Source organism: Sturnira hondurensis, unplaced genomic scaffold (genome assembly GCF_014824575.4).
Source record: "Sturnira hondurensis isolate 20B ecotype Veracruz unplaced genomic scaffold, ASM1482457v3 Scaffold0004474, whole genome shotgun sequence".
Classification (NCBI taxonomy): Eukaryota; Metazoa; Chordata; class Mammalia; order Chiroptera; family Phyllostomidae; genus Sturnira; species Sturnira hondurensis.
The window spans coordinates 11,563,856-11,582,731 of NW_028077105.1; the positions used below are offsets into that span (position 1 = coordinate 11,563,856).

Genomic DNA, 18,876 nt, shown 5'->3' on the forward strand with positions numbered 1-18,876 from the left:
CAGGATGCCTTTCTGCAAATTAATTTATATTTCTGTAAATTAATGTTATGCTGCCAGGATTAACAAAAGCCAAATGACAGGACCCATTTGAGGATAAAAATATTTCTGTATCAGGCATCTCCAAAAACTGGTAATAATAAAGTTTCTCCTCCAGTCTTGGACATATTAAGCTTCTTCTCTACATGTGGTGTATTAATTCTTAGCACAGGCATCTCACAAAGAGGCAGCTCTTTCTTGATGAAGATGATTTGGACCACTTCTTCCAACCCTTATCACACCAAAGCATGTACAGAAGAAGATAATACTTATACTGCACCCTGGGGTAAGATGCTGCTCATGGTCAAGGGCGACCAGCTTATGTCTCTGGACACCCCAAGGACAAAGGGGTCAGGGTCTCTTGTCAAAACTAACTGAGCTATGAGATTGTATCCAGCAACACCAGGCTCTGATTAGTAGTTTATGTATTTTATATATATAAGAAATGGTGTTATGGTGTTGTGAAATGGGTACACATACATATAAAGTGCCCTGGTATGGGGCCAAGACATCATTGACAATCTCTCCTCATGGACTTAAGGTCCAATTGTTAAATAAAAATGTGTCTAAGATTACCGAAAGCCCTTTGGACAATATAATTGGACTTCCTGATATTCCAGAACCTAAGCTGTGCTCATAACAACATGCCTTTGGGAAACTATGACTCTACTTTGCAGTGTTATAATTGCTCCTGCCTCCCTGATCTATACAACAGGGATGGGAGCAGAGTATTAAAATGAGGATTCTTCTGGGTGAACAGGAAGGTATAGCCACTAAGGTCAGGAATGATTTGTTTTTACAGGAGTGACTGAGTACTCACTGTGCCAGGCACTCTGTAGGTTCCATCAATCTCAATAGGTACCTTGGTTTGCTTTTGTTTAAACAAGAGAGCTACACACCTTATTATATATTTAATAAAATAAATAAATGACAGACTGGTGGTCAAATGTTAGTCTCTAGATCTTCCTCCCTGAAAAGAGGCCAAACTTCTGTCAGTGTGGACAAGGGACAGAATGGTTTAGCTCTGGTCCTCTTTGCTGGGTTTCACTCCCACTTCTCCTGGTTCGGGCTGGGATGCTTCCTTTTTTGAAGGCTTCCTGTTAGTGGGTTATTATTAGCCACATTTAAAAACTGAAGAAATACATGTGAAGGAGTTTAGAAAACTTGGCTAACACTGTACACTGAAGTGATTTTCAAACATAAGGTCTTCTCCTGATGGGTCAGAGGTTCGGGGTTGAAGAATTGCCAAGGCAAAGGCTTGAGACAGAAGTGGGGGATGACCGAGCAGTGGGGATGGGAGCTGAGATGTGTTCTACATTCTGCATCTTTGGGGTGGGGGCTGAGGCGGAAAGAAGAGCACCATCCTCCTCTTTGCTGCCTACTCCTGGCTCTGCAGGGGCTGAGAGATGAGAACAGGTGGCAGGTGCTTTTCCTGATAACCAGAAAAGAGAGGGCGGGGCCAGCAAGTGCAGGGAGAGGGACCAAAATGAACAGGGTTTCTATCCCTCTGTGCCTATTCACAGGCCCTCTCAGATTTATGAGAGGGGAAAACACCACCTTGGGTTAACTACTAAATGGCAGTGAAAAACATACAATAAAAAAATCATTAAATAAAAAAGGGTAGTACATTTATGGACTAAGTCTAATATTTACATTATTCTTGATTTTTCCTTAATAAAGAACTTGAAAATAAAAAAATTAAAAAATTTTGATATCTTAAATTAATCCTCGATCCTAAAAAAAGATGTTCTTAAAGAATTTTCAAACACACATACAAAGAGTGTAAAGGGATCCACAGAAAAATCACTAAATGGGTCCTAACTTCTACAAAGCCAAGTAATGTCAGCACCAATGTGGAACACGGCCCTACGAGGCACTGCAGAGAAAAACACCTGCCTTTAACTACAAGAGGAAGGAAGAGGGTACAGGGCTGCAGCAAATAACGATCACGCCAGAGGACAGCCCAGGGGACATGCATGACTCGCTTCAATAACCCAGTTTTTCATTTGGTTTCAAGACCTACCAAGTATCAAGGAATTGATATACACGTATATAACAAAGTAATGTTGTATGTACGAATTCTTTGGAAATGCACGGAAGAAGGTCTCGTGAATTGCTCAGTCTGGAATAAACTACTGGTACAAAGCAACACTGAAGATCCTGAAGAGCAGGTGGGCCAGGCCAGGAGACCCTCAAACTCCTCAGGGTTTATCCAGAATAAATGTACTTTCCATTTAGAGTTACAAGGGCATATTTCAAGATGAATTATAAAAAAAAGAAGTACTGCGTGATCCTCAAATGGCTACTTTCAATCCAAAATTATTAAAATAGGGTCCTTTAAACTTATCTTTCTTTGATGTTGAATTCAGAGAGAGAAAGAGAAATGTCAACAAAGGAGGAGGGTAAAAGGTTATTGCCCAAGCACAACAATCACACGATGTGGATGAAAACACGGGGTAAAATAGTGCCCCGAGAAAACCGGTGACTTCCTAATAACTACTCTTAAAGGAAAAGGGATGAGGGAGGGGTGAACAGAGTTTCAGAGCAATGGTTAAGGTTTCAGGTACATAGTGTGGCAGCAGGCAGAAGCCAAGAGAAACCTCCTTTTGATCTCTGCACACTCCTGGAGATCTGCGATTGCATCAGTGTGGCCTTGCCCTTTCCCTGACTCCACATTCTTCTCTGGAGATCTTGGTGGGACTGCCCTTAAACACACTGCTCCAGAGAAATCCGCCCTACGTTGTCGTAAACTGGCTTTCAAGTAGGTTTGATCGGTAACTGATTGTAGGGAATGCCGTGGTTTCGTTAGGAGGCATTTGAAAAGACTTAGGACTTTGGCTGCCTTTTCCTGCAAGGAAGGTTTTTGTTGTTTGCTGTTTGCTTTTAATTGGTTGACCATTTTTGGCTGCCATTGCATTATAAACTATGGGTTTGTCTGTTTGTCTGTTTTCCTGTCTCCCAATTCCAGGCAAATAATCATGTTGACTGACCACTGATTTTTGCCCTGATGTCTTGCTATCTCTGTTGCTTCTAAGGTCACACTTCATTTTTTGATATGCTTTGCCCTTCATTCTTAGAATACTTTTCACAAGAGATCAAAGCAAGCATGACGGTTAACTTTGACATTTGTGAGTTGAAAAAATATGCTGTTTTTCCAGAACAGTTTGATCTTGCTTTCCCAGTTTCAGAGACTCCCCTACCTCTCCACCTTAGGGACAAGAAGTGGTTGACTTTCACAAGTTGTTCATGACCCACAGGTCACCCTTACTACAGGACTCAATGTGGATTCAGACTGAGAAGTCACTACCGCTTTTGAAATCACTACTTAGGGTACCCATTAAGCTGAAAAAAAATTCTGACACTAACTCACATCTTATATAAAAAAAAAAACTCAAGCTGGTTATTGACTTTAATATAATACTACAACATTTTTATGAAAAAAAATCCAGGGCTGGGCAAAGAGTTGTTAGACTGGCCATTAAGAACACAATCCACAAAAGAAAAAAACTTATAAATTGAATAGCATCAAAATTAAAAACTCTTGCTCTGCAAAAGGCAATATTAAGAGGATAAAAAGAGCCCTGGCTGGTGTAACTCAGTGGATTGAACACGGGCCTGTGAAGCAAAGGATCACCAGTTCGATTCCCAGTCAGGGCACATGCCTGGGTTGCAGGCCAGGTCCCCAGTAGGCCCCTCTCTCTAAAAATAAATATAAATAAAATATTTTTTTTAAAAAAACTTTAAAAAGAGGATAAAAAGGAAAGCTACAGACTGGGAGAAAATATTTGCAAACCACATATAAAGGAATCAGCACTACCTAGAATGCAGAAAGAACTCTCAAACCTCAACAACAACAACAAAAATCCCACTAGAACACAGGAAAAGACACTGCCCTGAGGAAGATGGATAGATGGCTAATCAGCACATAAAAAGATGTTCGACTTCTTTAGTTATTAAAGAAATATTAATTTAACCACAATAAGATATTGCTGCACACCTATCAGAGTGGCTACCATAAAAAAGAATGGTAATGCCAAATGGTGATGAGGACTCAGGGAAACTTGGTCGTGTACACATTGCTGATGGGAAGGAATGGAACATAGAACAGCCCTTCTGGAAGAGATTATGGTAGTTTCGTGCAAAATTAAGCGTACACTTAGTATTTGACCTAGCAATTTTACTCCTGGGCATTAAACTTTTACATTCACACAAAATCTTGTACACAAATGATCCTCTGAGCTTTATTTGTTATTTCTTTATTAGGTAAGGCTCAGGTATATACAGAAAATAGAAATAATCTAAAGGGGCCTTGCTTCTCTCCTTCCTTTTTGAATATATCTTTGAATATCCTGAACATTTTAAAACAAAATACAAACAAGACCACATCTTCCTCTTTTATTGAGGCTGTATCCTTAGAGCAGTGCACAAACATGTTACTTTAAACAGAATTATTTCAAATAGGAAAACTGATGTACTGATCTTTCAGCTTTGTTTGTAACTGGCCCAAAAGGGAAAGAACCCAAACGTGCTTCAATGGGTGAACTGAAAATATGTGATACATTCTAACCACCGACTACTACTCAGCAATAAAAAGCAACAAACTACTACCATATGTGTATTCCCCCCAAAATTCACGTGTTGAAACTTAACGCGCAAGGTGCCAGCGCTGGAGGTGGGACGTTGGGGGTGATTAGGTCGTGAGGGTGGACCACTCGTGAGTGGGATCAGTTCTCTTGGAAGAAAAGTCTCGAGAACGCTCCCTGCCCCTTCTACCATGCGTGGTTACAGCAAGAGGGTGGCCTGAAATGAACCAAGAAGCGGGCTCCTACCAGACACAGAACCTGACCACGCTGGGTTGTCAGACTTGCCATTGAGAACCAATCAGAACTATGCAGCCTCCTTTCTGTTCTTTACAAGCCGCTCAGTCTGTGATATTTTGCTACAGCTGTCTGAACGAACTGAGACAGCAAGAGAATTTTACTAAGTGAAAAAAATCTAATCTCAAAAGGTTATATACTACAGGATTCCACTTACGTAACATTTTTGAAATCTGAAATGATGGAGATTGAAAACAGACTAGTGTTTGTGAGGGTGGGGGACCGAGGAAAGGAGGTGGCTATGACTTCGAGGTGGTGGCATATGGGATCTTTACGACAGAATTGTTCTGCAACTCAATTGTGATGGTGGCCACACAAACCTACCCATGTGATAAAACTGCACAAAATAAATACACATAAAACACAAACATACACAAATGATAGATTGTGAAATCTGATAAGGTCAGTGGATTGTATCCATGTCAATTTTGTGGTTCTAATATTATCAGATAGTTATATAAGGTCTCACCATTGTGGGAATACAGGATCTCTGTACTATTTCCTACAACTACATGCAAATCTATAATTATCTCAAAATAAAGTGTGTTTAAAAATCACTATATGGTTCTCATTTATTCTAGGTGTCCTATCTTTCTAATGTTTCGCCCATTTGATGCCTGATGTCTTCCTTGCCCAAACAATCTTCTTCCTTTCTATAATCTTAATAGTGAAAAACATTACTCTTGCTTTCCAAAACCTCTCATTAAGGGTCCACTATTAGAACACACCCTTTGGGAACAACTGCATATTTGAATACTGACTCTTACATTGCATGAAACAGACAAAATAATTTCTGAGCCTTAATTACCTCATTGGTAAAATAGGGAGAAAACCTAAGATACAAGTTTATTATGAAGATAAATAAAATAGTAGGTATTTGGCACGTAATAAGTAGTTCCTTAAATATTCATGTCCTTCCTTTTCCCATTAACAACCTAAAACCTAGCTTAATTTCTAGATAAAAACATCAACAAAGAGCTTTGATTGTCAGTTTCCAAGGCTTATATTTGGAAAACAGGAAATGCCTCTTTAATGAGAGTAAATTGGGTTTTGGGATGTGGTGAGCCTGAATTCTGTTCCTAAGAAGCACTTCAGTTTAGACCAGAACGATCATTTTAAGCTTACGTTCTCACTCCTGAGTTGGAAAACATTCCAATGATCAAAATGAAGTAGAAGTGTTTTGGCATATCATACATTTTATTGTGTTTAGTGAGTGGTTTCCATATGGGTGTTTAAATCTGTACACAATAACTGATCATAAACTAGATGACACGTACCAAACGCCAACAAATGCATATATGTTGGACGAGTTCAAGCTTTAAAAACGACATGGACAAAACAAACAAGCAAGCTAAATAGAACCAGAGACACTGAAATTAAGAACAAACTGACAGTAACCAGAGAGGGGAGGGGGTAGTGGGGAGAAAAGGGTAAAGGGTCTATAGGAACAACTATAAAAGACACATGGACAAAAAAGGGGGGATGGAAACAGGGGAGGGAGGGGGGATGGCTGGGGTAGTGGGGAGGGGTGGGGGGAGAGGCAGAAAACTGTACATGAACAACAATACAATTCGAATGTACTGAATTTAAAAAAATGACATGGAAACCAAAGATAGAATTTCATCCATTCCAAACTCTTACAAAAAATACTTTTATTTATTTATTTATTTATATGTTTACTTTCTTATTTTTCTGTGTCGATGAGTTTCTGCCTTTGCTTAAATCCTTCACTTTTTTCACTCTTCAACCAAAAATACTTTTCAAATAATAGATACCCCACAAGGTATTAGGCTTTAATCATGTTACAGATTTTTAGTTACAGCTCAATCAATGAAGCTACAGAGAAGGAAACAAAGTATATTTAACTTCTACTGGCTACCTGCTCTGTTTATGAACAGTCACAAGACAGAAAATGACAAGTAATAGGATAAAATCCCCTCAATTTTTTAAGTACTGATATAATTTTGCAAGGCAAATGCTTACCGAGCAAAATAACTTTGTTTTCGTTCCTTCTTCTCTTCCTTGTTATCCATAATATGCAGTCAAAAGTGCGAAGTAGTTGGAAAAGTTCTTCTTTTTATTCAATGAGTCATAACCCTATAATAAAAAAACAACAAAGGAACTGTAAATTAAGACACTTACAATGGCCAGTATAATGGTGTAGCTCAGTGGATTAAGCGCGGGCCTGCGAACCACAGGATCGCAGTTCGACTCCCAGTCAGGGCACATGCCTGGGTTGCAGGCCAGTTCCTATCAGGGGACACACGAGAGGCAACCATACATTGATATTTCTCTCCCTCTCCCCTTCCCTTCCTCTCTAAAGATAAATAAATAAAATATTTTTAAAAAAGAATAAGACAGTAGAGCAACATGGCCCACAACAAATGGAAGATAGGCTTTAAACAGTCAACACAACCACAAGTCACCGAAAATACAGAAGCCCATGGCAGACTAAAACACTAGAAATTAGATTGGAGGTGTTAAACTGAAAAGTAAAAGGCAGCTAGAAAACGACTCTGAAGTATTTTCCTCACAATTAACAATCATTTCAAAACGTGCTAAAATGAAAGCCACTGACTTCGGAAGAGTTTAGACCAGCAATGCAGAAGCTAATCACTATTTTTAAAATTTAAACTCATCATCACTTTTTCAGTAATTAACAATGAATATGTTTCTTACATATTATGAAAAGGGGATCGGTTCTGTGTCTTAAAGGAATGTTCTTTCTTTAAAAATACAGATAACATCACGGTTCCACTTTGTTTTCCGAAACATGTCCGTGAGGCCATCCCGTCTGCGCACACGTGGACGTGAAAGCACGAGGCCTCTGGAAGCCGGTCTGAAGGGCCTCCTATGCTCGCCTCTGCCTCTGCTCCCTCACCTGTGTTCCCCGCAGCACTGTAAACCTGAAATAGAAGGTTATCTCCAGACCAATCTTCCTTAAATACCGCTTTCATCACCACACCCCTGCTCAGACTTCTCCAATGTCTACCTACGAACTGATTCACTGTTCTAAATTTTCTGCAGAGTACCAGCCCTGCCTAAAAATCCATCTTTAAACCCCGAAGGGGTATCCAAGCAAAAGCAAAGAAGGTTCAGCAAATTGTTTACGAATTCATTTCAGTCCAATAAACAATTCACAATACATATTACATGGAAAGTACTGTGATGAGTAACAGAGACCAAAGAGAACTAAGGCATGATATTTGTCCTAATGGAATTTACTGTCTTGTAAGGGAAACACCCAGGATTTCAAGTCAATGGGTGCAGGTGCCTCTAGAGCCTAGAGGAGGAACTCAGCCTTGGGCAAGGCCACCCCATGCACCCCCTACACATACCAAGATCTGACAGGGTGAGCAGAGGTTTCCTCTACAGGGGAACAGGGTCAACTTGAACAAAAGCACGAAGATGCAATCCAGAATTTCCCTGCTACGCCAAGATTAAATGTGAAGCAGGGCAAGGGTGGGAGCTGAGAATGAAGACGTGGTCAGGACTAGGGGCAAGGAAGACCTTTCACATCACAGGAAAGAGCTTGAACTTCATCCCAGCTACGAATTATGTGCGGGCCACCCCCTTCACCACACCTGCCAGACATCACCAAACAATCACACCAAACCCAGTGGCAGCACTCGAAGCAGACATTCCCAAACTCAGCAGAGCTGGTTCAGGACAATAAAGATCTCCCACGCATATGAAAGGAAGCCACCATAGGATTTTACTCGAGGAACTGATATGCAGATTGTAGAGGATGGACTTAAAAGAAGTAGGCGCAGGGTGAAGTAGATCTTTAGAAAGAAACGGCAGTAAAACTACTTCAGAAAGAAGGTAGCAGTATTTAACACAGAAAGAGGGGGACTAAACTCAAGGAGTGTTTAGGAGGCAGATTAGTTGAGATCTGGTAACCCGTTCAACACAAACAACATGGGGAAGGAAGAAATGGAGGATGTCCGAGTTGCTGCTTCAGGGGCAGGGAACACAGTCTACAGGAAAGGGTCAGACTGGGTGGGGGACAGGGGAGCAGACACAGGTAAAAGATCAGCTTTAGACACATTGTCTTTGAGGTGCCCATGGGACACGCAGCTGGAGACATTCACCAGACGTGATTACATGCAAAACACACTTCGGGCTAAAGAAAAAGATTTAGAAATCATCAGCATATGGTTGTCGTTAAGGGGGGAAAAACAATATGATGATGATGAGAACACTCCGCAACCATGACAACTATGCAGAAGGCCCTGTGTGGGAAACACAGTCTGAACTCTTGACTGCTTCATCTCCACGTCCCTGACACGGGCTCCACCCTCGAGTTTACCAACATGTAGGGAAAACAAGACGTGCAAATAACCGAATGTAGCGTTAGGAACTGGAGCTGTCCCAAAGAATACTACTAAGCATCCAAAAGACACAAAGTTCAATTTTGACTGAGGTGTTAAAGTAAATCTTCCAGGCAATTAGGATTTTAATAGGAAAAGAGGAGAGAGAGACAGCATTCCAGAAAGAGGGAACGCCTGCACACAGGTTCGGACGTGAGAAGGGCCACACACATTCAGGCAGGAAGGAAAGAGTGGTTACCAGGTAGGAAAGGCACGCAAATCACGATGCCTGCCCACTGTCAGTCATTTCAACAAATTGCCCACCGTATCTCTCTTAATCCTTACAACCACACTGCGTTGGGTATCCATTAAAATGAGGCTGAGAGGTGGTAGTTCCCTAGTTCAACTGGAGCGGTTTGACCCGCACAAATCCAGTTTTGTGTACACTTCAGTGCCTTTCAGTAATTGTGGAGCCAGGAAGCATTTGGATATGAGCTAGGAAAAAAAAGCCTGGAATCACTAGCAACCAGTACCTCAGCATAAATCCTGCAGGTGAAGACAAATGCACCTGACACTGGAGGGACCGGGCCATTGCGACCTCTGAGAGGACATCTTTTACTCTTTCCCCAAGTTTGAAGTGACTCTTCTGCAGTCCTCCCCCTAACCAGATCTAGCACGAGGCACGGGAAGGCTTTGAGGCCTGCCCTGCGCACTCGAGTGCCCACTGCTCTCTCTTCCTTAGGAGCTGATTTCCCACGTCACCTCTCATTTACTGGAGACTCGTCATCATACACTGGGCGACAATGGACACACCACCTCACTTAGCCTCCCCAGCCAGAAACAAACAGAAAGTTCCTTCAAGTTAAATACCATGTTTCACACTATCCTTATATTTCCCTTAATACCTAACGTAGAACTAAGAAGACAATCCACACAAAAGCTAAGCAAGAAACTAATCTGGACTTGGGGTAAGGTCAATCACACAGCAAACTGATAGAAAGCCAAGGATTCCCAGGGGAGGCAGACTCAACCCAGCCTCTCTCAGGCTCCAGAAAGGACCAGAATGCAAGCTCTCTGCCCTGCCCTGGGCCAGGTGGTTTATTTAAAAGCTCTTCTCCTGCACGCCACCATATGCGATGATCTCTTTTTATTAGATTTCCCCCTCATGAATAAAAATGAAGTCATAACAATCTAATTGGAAAATTTTTGTATTGCAAGCTGAGCCAGATATTTAGTTCCAGTGAAAAAATATTGACAAAAATAAGCACAAGAGAAAAGGATTAAATGATCCAAGAACTGACATCTGGTACCCCGTGTCTCTTTAGAACTGGCAAAGCTTTTTTCTCCTTATATTCTGTTCGATAACTTAGAAATATGCTAATCTTTGGTTTCTTTTAAATTTCTGGGAATTTTTATATTCCGTAAACAAGACAGATTTAGCCCTTTCAGCTCCAGACACATCAACAGATCAGCCAGAAAGAAATCAGCAAAGTATCCTATAAAAATGATTTGCACAGAGCAACACACAGAAGCCTTCACGCTTCAGTGAAGAACCAGAGCTCATAAAATCCATCACTATTGCAAACTACACTTTCCATTAGAAGTGGTTATAATGGGCTTCTTAAAAGCCCTTCTTTCACCTAATGTTGACTTTCCCTCACATTAACAAACTCTAGACTCATCTGAACACTGAATTCCATTTTCTCGCATTTACACTGTATCACAGACCAAAAAGAATTTCATGAGGGAATACAAGATGAATCTTGTATCTAGATATTTTTATTTTGTGATCTTAAATCAGGATGGTCAATTTAAACCTAAATTCAGTTCATTGTTCAAATAAAAAGGGCACAGCCACAATCCTTACCTCATAAAACTGTGTTGAAGACAACGTACGTCTTGATTGCCAGCACAGTGCTCCCCGTTTGAGAGCCCGGTGCCCCTTAGAAAGAACTGGGCACAGAGCTACTGGAGACCTCCTAACTATATCTAGCCAGCGTGGCCCCACACCGTCCAGGGCGGCTTCTGGCTTCACATCTAACACACAGCAGCTCCTTGTGTATTCAGGTACAACCAGTCCAGACTAGGGGGAAAAACAGTACTCTCATGATGTCCAACTGTTTTCCCAAAAACATGTTTTCATTATACAAGTGAAATAATGACAAGAACATGCTCTGAGGCTTGGTCACACTAAGTCTGGTCATTGAAGGAACAGAGCAAAAGGCTTTTTTCTGTGCAGCCACTTAAAAGAAATATAATGGGTGTTCAGTCTTTCTCAAAGCCACACTGTCATCTAAACTAACAAAGGAAGAATATTCAAATGTCAGGGTTAGACATGGCCAGAAATTTGAATATTCTCTTTAACAAGAGCCCTGGAAAGAAAGACATAGAAACAGATACAGAAGTATGCTACAAATATACAAGAGGAGCATCCAGGAGATAATGCCCTAAACAAGCAAATGTGTGTCCCAAAAACAAAACAAGAGAAAACAGAACTTAACAGCAACGAGGAGCTAGAAAGTTATGCCTGAATCCAGGTGACGATCAAGGACATACCAGTGATCTGCAACCTGAAGAAATGGGTCCACGACAATGGATGGAAAAATGAATGGAGAACTCATCAACTCTTATTTAATTATTCTTTGCCTAGGGAACTGAAATTAGACATGAAAAGAATTAAACAAATGTAAGTTTCAGTGCCCTCTTACCAGTATGAGCAAAGAGATTCCATCAAAGCAATCAGATACTCTAAATGAAGACCCATCTCTGGGCTAAACGGATCATTTTATAAGTTCTCTCTAAGAAGAGAATGTGCAAGCGACTTTCTAAAATATCACTGGCAGGGTCAGGAATTGTTGAAAATGTGGAACGTGCCAGAAGCCTGACCATAGGCAAATACATTTTCATGTTCAATAATAGTTAGAAAAAAGGATTATGCAAATTGCATACGGGAGAACACCACACAGATCCCGAGCAAAATAAAAGTAACTTGCCCAAGCTAGAAATGATAGGCTGGTAAGGACTTGGGAGAGGAGGTGGTGAACCCTGAGATCTAGACTGTTCCCAGAAAGCCAATCATTCAGTACTATGCTGGAGATACAAATATGAGGACAGTATTCATGGCCCAGGAAGCTTAGGTGGCACAAGCAACTGAAAGCCATCACTAGTTAAGATAAGTGGTGCGTGCTCTGATATTGGCAGAACACAGAGGGGATGCAACGAACTCTGTGCAGGGAAGCTGCCCAGGTAATGCCGGACCTGGGCTCTGAAGAAGGAGCAGGAGTTTCCCAGATGATGAAGGCAGAAGAATTTAGGCAGCTCATTAGTCAGCATGAGGCTGTGCAAGCCACTGGGAAGGAATGTGTACTGCTCAGGAACTTCTGAGTGGTCCGGTACGGTTGGAGTGTTGGGCTGGTAGAGGGCAGGAAGTTCGGGGAGAGGTGGCTTAGCCAAACTACACTGACCTAATTTCCCTCTTGGACATAGCTACAATTGTAGGACACCAAAGAAATAAGATAAACATACTGTCATTGTGCTTCAAAGTCATCTGATGTTTCCCTTGGTATGCTTATGGATAAGATGGAGAAAACTGGGCTGGACATGGGTGGATGCTTATATGATTAAATGGATAAAGGGAAGCAATGAACCACTGTACTATGAAGAGATATGTGCTAACCGACTGACTGACCTCAACACAGACCTGGGAGCTGACCTCCATCCTCTACATAGGGGGAGACTGTAAATAGTTTAATGCAGTATTCCTTCTTAGACCCTGTCCTCATCAGTAAATTTGATTTAACCACGAATTTGATTTAAAGTAGGGATCTCCTTATTAGACTTCTAGTGAGAATAAATAACATACTGAATAATAGCATCTGGATTCAGACAGACCTCAGCTGTCTGTAGGAAGGTGGAATTTACCCCCCATGAATCTCGGGTTCTACAAATGGATGAGGTGCTAAGGAATGAGAGGTAGAGCCTACTGTTAGCACGAGTGAATAAGATTTACAGTTTTAGGTGACAGTAAGATCCACATACCCAATATGCGATTCCCCTACACCCCCCCCCCCAAACAACACTAATGTGATCAGCTCAGAATAAAAAAGATTAGGAGGCTCTCTGTGCCACTCTCTTTGAAGATTAGAATATATCAAGGTGACTTGCATTTAACTCTGGGTCTCACGCTGTAAGAGAAATATAAGGAAACTGAAGTAACCAGAATGATTAAGTGACATAAAACTAAATTTTAGGAATATTAGTCAAAGGAACTGGTTATGTTTAGCCTGGGATGAAANATGGGTGAGGTGCTAAGGAATGAGAGGTAGAGCCTACTGTTAGCACAAGTGACTAAGATTTACAGTTTTAGGTGACAGTAAGATCCACATACCCAATATGCGATTCCCCTACACACCCCCCCCCCCCAAACAACACTAATGCGATCAGCTCAGAATAAAAAAGATTAGGAGGCTCTCTGTGCCACTCTCTTTGAAGATTAGAATATATCAAGGTGACTTGCATTTAACTCTGGGTCTCACGCTGTAAGAGAAATATAAGGAAACTGAAGTAACCAGAATGATTAAGTGACATAAAACTAAATTTTAGGAATATTAGTCAAAGGAACTGGTTATGTTTAGCCTGGGATGAAATGACAGCTACTTTCAAATATGTCGAGGATCTTATCTTGTAGAGGATTTCAGGCTTATACAAATAGACCTTCAAGGGGTACACCTAGAAGCAGGCATTAGGCAGGGAGGGAGAGGGGTCTTGGCTCAAGTGCGGAGGAACTGTTTTACAGAGAGATGCAATGAGCTGCCTCCAGAGCTGCCTCCAGATGCAGTGGCTTCTGAACCTCCAAAAGTGACTGTGCACAGGCAGAACGCCCACCTCAGAAGACTGCGGGAATAGAGCAGCAGTTCTCAGCGGCAGCAAAAGCCACACCCTCATTTAAATATATATATATATATTGCTCCTCTTATATTAAAATTAAGTTCATATAGATCAGTTCATTAAGAAGATAATATAACCTACTTACACACTTGATTTTATAAAACGTATACTGTGTAATGCCCAAAGGAAAGTAGTAACAGGCATTTCAATATGTAAATTCTCAAGTTTAAAAAATCTATGTAATGCCCCCCCCCCTAAAAAAGTCATTTATAACAGGTATTTCAATAAGTAAACTCGCAGGCACGAGTTCATTGGCAGACATAATGAAACACTTAGATGCTTACACCTACTTCCATAGGACAAGTTTAGCTGGAGGAGAAATGAGATCAGGAACTACTTCACTATGTAATGACAAGTACAGGAAAATGAAAGAGCAGAAGTGAGAGGCAAGGAGAGAATGGGTAATGGGTGAGGCAGTGTGGTGGTGCATGAATATTACAGTAAAAATTGAGCTGTAAATAATAGCCAAAGTGATATTTCCACGCGTGGCAATTTAGAACTAATCTTTCTTTTCTTTAGAACGTCTCAACAAATACTCACGTAAGGCCTAAAGAAGAAAGGGAATTCCCAAGTATAAGGGACAATTCTTCGTTGTCTAGGACGATCCTATTCATTGCAGGGCATTTGGCAACTCTGCTTCCCCCAACTGAATGCCGCGCAACACCCATGCCAACCAAACTGCACCGTGATGGGGAAATACTACACAGCTATTATAGGGGGAATGTTCAGCTCTATGGGTAAGGTAATAGTTTAAATTTTTAATATAATTTTTTAGTTTTAATTACATTTTTTAATTAAAAACATTTTAGTTTTAAAAATTCCTCCCAAACTGGTATTTTATAACCTCCACACATGAGAAGTTCCCTGTTTTGAAGATGCTTCAGTTAGTCTGTGCTTCACCGGACCCATCCCTTAGAGCCATGTTATTAAGGCAGCATGGCACCTTTAAAGCAGGACAGGCCTGGTTGGATTTCAGACTCTAGTATTTCTAAGGCATGTAGCCATGGGCGAGTTACTCAATTTCTCCAGCTCTCAGTTTGCTTGTCTGTAAAAGAGTTGATAGAGAGATTAAATGTTTCCTCAATTAGTGTCCCATGGAACAGAAATTCTATCTACTGAGATTTCTTTTATTTAATTATTTTTCAAGTACAGTTTTCTGTCTATTACTCCCATCCCATCCCACCCCCCGTGCTCCCCCTTCCCTCCCATTTCCACCCTTCTCAGTTGTTGTCCATGTATCCTTTATACATGTTCCTCTAAATCCCTCCCCTATTTCCCCTGAAATTCCCTCCCCTCTCCCCTCTGGTCACTGTCACCCTGTTCTCTATTTCAGTGTCTTTGGTTATATTTGGCTTGCTTGTTTGTTTTGTTGATTTGAATGAAGCCAAATGTTCAAGTGAAATACTCATGAAAACGATTCCCACCTTCCGCAGCACCTATCGGGTGAGATTCAAATTTGCCCCCAATATTAAAATCATACAGTGAACGAGCTCAAGCTTGGAAGTTCTAGGGAATATAAAGATGGCAGCAACCATTATACATTTACTGAACATGAGCCATATGCACCAAATGCTTTGTTCAGTGCTGTGACACAGAGAATAATCGTTATGGCTGTATGCGGGTGTCAATATTCTCGATCCTTTTCAAATAAAAATTTTGAAGTTTAAAAAAGTTAAGGAACTTCTTCAAGGTCAAAGAGACATGAGTTAGAGCCACAATGGTCAGCTGTGTGCACCACCAAAAGCAGAGGCACCGCCAACGGTCTCCGACACCAGGCTGTATGACTACAGACCCTGCACTCCAACTTCCTGGTTCTTCCTGAATTCACCCACCACTGAAAAGAATGGGAGGGTGAATACCTGCTTTCCTTTAAGGTGCATATTCTAAATTTAATTTCTCCAAGGAAACCCCAATTACTAGCAAGGGAGATAAAAATTGAAATTAATCAGAAAAGAAGGTGTAATAAAAATTACTGCCGAATAAAATGGCAGAGAAGCACCAGTGGAAAGAAAAGGGCCAGGTCACAGTGGCCAGTGTTGTCAGGGAAGGTGTTTGAAGCAGACAACACCCAAAGCAATCATACGTGGTTATACCTCAGTAGTGCTACACAATCCACAATCATCTGTGCACCAGAAACAGTGTATCCTCAATGCCAATGTTCTCTCTCACAGCACACGCAAGAAGACACCAGTTCTATCAAGTTCTGCCTCACAAGTCCAAGGTGAAAATGGAGAGAGGCATGCAGTGCTTTGGTTAGTACAGCCTAAACTGCAGTAAATACTCAAACACGGTTCAGGACAAAGTCGCAGTGAAAAGTGTCCAAAGGGCTGGACACCTGCCCAACATGAGATTAAGTCAGCACTGTGAAACACTATGACCTTTTCTTGAAAAAAGAATGCATATGAGTTTCAACTATAATTTTCCAAGAGCCTGGATTTAGAAACCACATTTACAGTTCAAGTACTTCTCTATTAAAGGTTTATTAAGTTGCTTGATATAAAAGTACTTGCAAAATTCAAGATGAAAATGGTCGGCTGCTAGACTGGACTGTTCTTTGCAATTCTGTGGCCCTTCCCTGAAAAAGAATTCCACGATGGCTGTGCCACTTCGTGGTGCTTCGCACTGATACCCAGAGTACATATCTCTGTCCACTTGACCATGTGGCTTGTGCTGACCAGCAGACCGAGGACTAACACTGTACCCAATTCAACTAAGAGGCTTGGCAGGTCTCTGCACTTCACCAGAAGCATACCTTCCATGGAGCTGCTTTTCCTTCTCCAGAACGAGTTCCAGGATAAAGACATGTGGGAGAGGCTGGAACGCCCACCTCCACTTTGGAGTCCAGCCCAGCCCTGCCCGATTTAACCAAGAGCAGCCAACCACAGTCACCCTGCAGATTCATGAATGTGAAATAAATCACTTGTGGTTCCAAGCCACTATAATCTGGAGGCTGTTATAGCATTATCACAACAACAAAAACAAACAATACACCCTTTGAATTATCCTAATCTACAAATTACTTTGTGGATTTTTACCAGCAAGATCAAAGCCACATAGTACATATTACTTTCTGTATGAATAATTCTACCAAGACCTGGAATGCCAAAACCCAGAGACAAAAGCAGCCAATTAAAACAAAAGGCCTGGGAGGCTTCCTTTTTTTCGAGCTTTCACTTACCCCTTAACCAAGGTGCGTGGCTATGTAAGTTTAGCTATAAGAAGGCATCATGTGACACCAAGGGCGATTTCTGCAAATATTAGTAAATTCATCTATAAGCTTGGATATTTTTTTTGTTATGGGTTGAACTGTGTCACCCCCTCCCCCAAATGTTGAAGTCATATCCACAGTATCCCAGAATGTGACCTCATTTGGAAAGAGGGTCAATGCCAAAGTAATTAAGCTGAGGTCACACTGGAGTATCTAAACCCAGTATGACTGGTGTCCTTATAAGAAGATGGCTATATCAAGATTGAGACACACAGGGAAATCACCACATGAAGACAGAAACAGGTATCAGAGTTATGCAGTTACAATCCAAAAAATGCCCAAATCACCAGAAGCCAGAGGAGACCAGGAAGGATCCCACTACAAGTCACAGAGAGATCATGGCTTTGCCGACACACCTGACTGTAGACTTCTAACTAGGAGTCTCTGTTGTTCCAAGCTGCTCAGAGTGGTGCTTTGTCTGACCGGCCCTAATCACCTAATTCACTTTCTAGAAAATCTACACACTATTACTGTTCCAAAAGGATACGGCATCAAAAATGGTATTAGTCAATGCTTTCCCACCATGTCTGTTCTGCCAACTTTCTCTTGTAATTCAAAGGAAATGTGGGCTTGTACTTGAGAGCACTGGCAAATATTATTGTGAACATTAGAGCTGAAAGCTCACATAGTTAACATCTGTACCCAGGAGATAACTCAAACACACCGTATTTGAGTAGATGGACTAAGAACTGACTTGATTATCAAGGGGAAAAATCATAAAGAAGGGCTTTGAAACATACTGAGAATGTAGCACCACCATGTATCATGCCATTCTTAACACACTTTTAGTAATTTTAGTCTAACAAACGCATACTGCTAGGTTTCTTGTACACACTTACGTTGTGCTGTACCGTTGTCTAACTGCTCCTCACGCCCACATCCCTGCCCCACTGTACGCTCCCTAAGGGAGCTCCCTTACAAACACACACATGACAACTCCTAGTGTAGGCTAGACATAGGATTTGTGTTTAATACACTGACTTTTGATTAGTTAGGGCTAAATATGTAAAAGAAACTAACTGACTTTGGCCCTAGCCAGTGTGACTCAGGTCACAGTTCAATTCCCAGGGAGGGGCACATGCCTAGGTTATAGGTTCAATTCTTACTCCAGGTGTGTAAGGGACCCAACCAATGTTTCTCATATCGATATTTCTCTCTCTCTCTCTCTTTCTCTCTCCCTCCCTCCCTCCATCTTCTCTTTCTAAAAGCAATAAAAAAATATCTTCAGGTGAGCATTAAAAAAAGAAGAAGTTCACTTTGGGTTATGGAACAATAAAGTCTTGCCTTTTATTTAGATGAATGATCTCCATTTTTTAAAGTTGTACTCCACATAATAAAAGTGTCAGTATAAAATAATTTTATGTATTTTTTAGTTAGAAAAACTTGTCTTCTGCACTAATATATGGATTATAAAGCAAACAACAAAATCAGAAGT

The 18,876-nt window shown here is 41.1% G+C and overlaps 1 protein-coding gene across 5 annotated transcripts in view; it reads right to left on the reverse strand.

Moving 5' to 3' along the window:
* The window catches only part of NCOA7 (nuclear receptor coactivator 7), a 141,737-nt gene that overhangs the window by 112,699 nt on the left and 10,162 nt on the right, over positions 1 to 18,876 (reverse strand). For 4 of the 5 annotated variants that reach the window (XM_037045814.1, XM_037045812.1, XM_037045816.1 and 1 more), the window contains exon 2: positions 6,897 to 7,010. In XM_037045814.1, coding sequence (XP_036901709.1) covers positions 6,897 to 6,946 — 50 coding nt within the window. In that variant the 5' untranslated portion in view covers positions 6,947 to 7,010. Of the gene's footprint in view, positions 1 to 6,896; positions 7,011 to 11,093; positions 11,116 to 18,876 lie in introns of those variants that run through there. The other variant, XM_037045813.1, reaches the window with a different exon arrangement.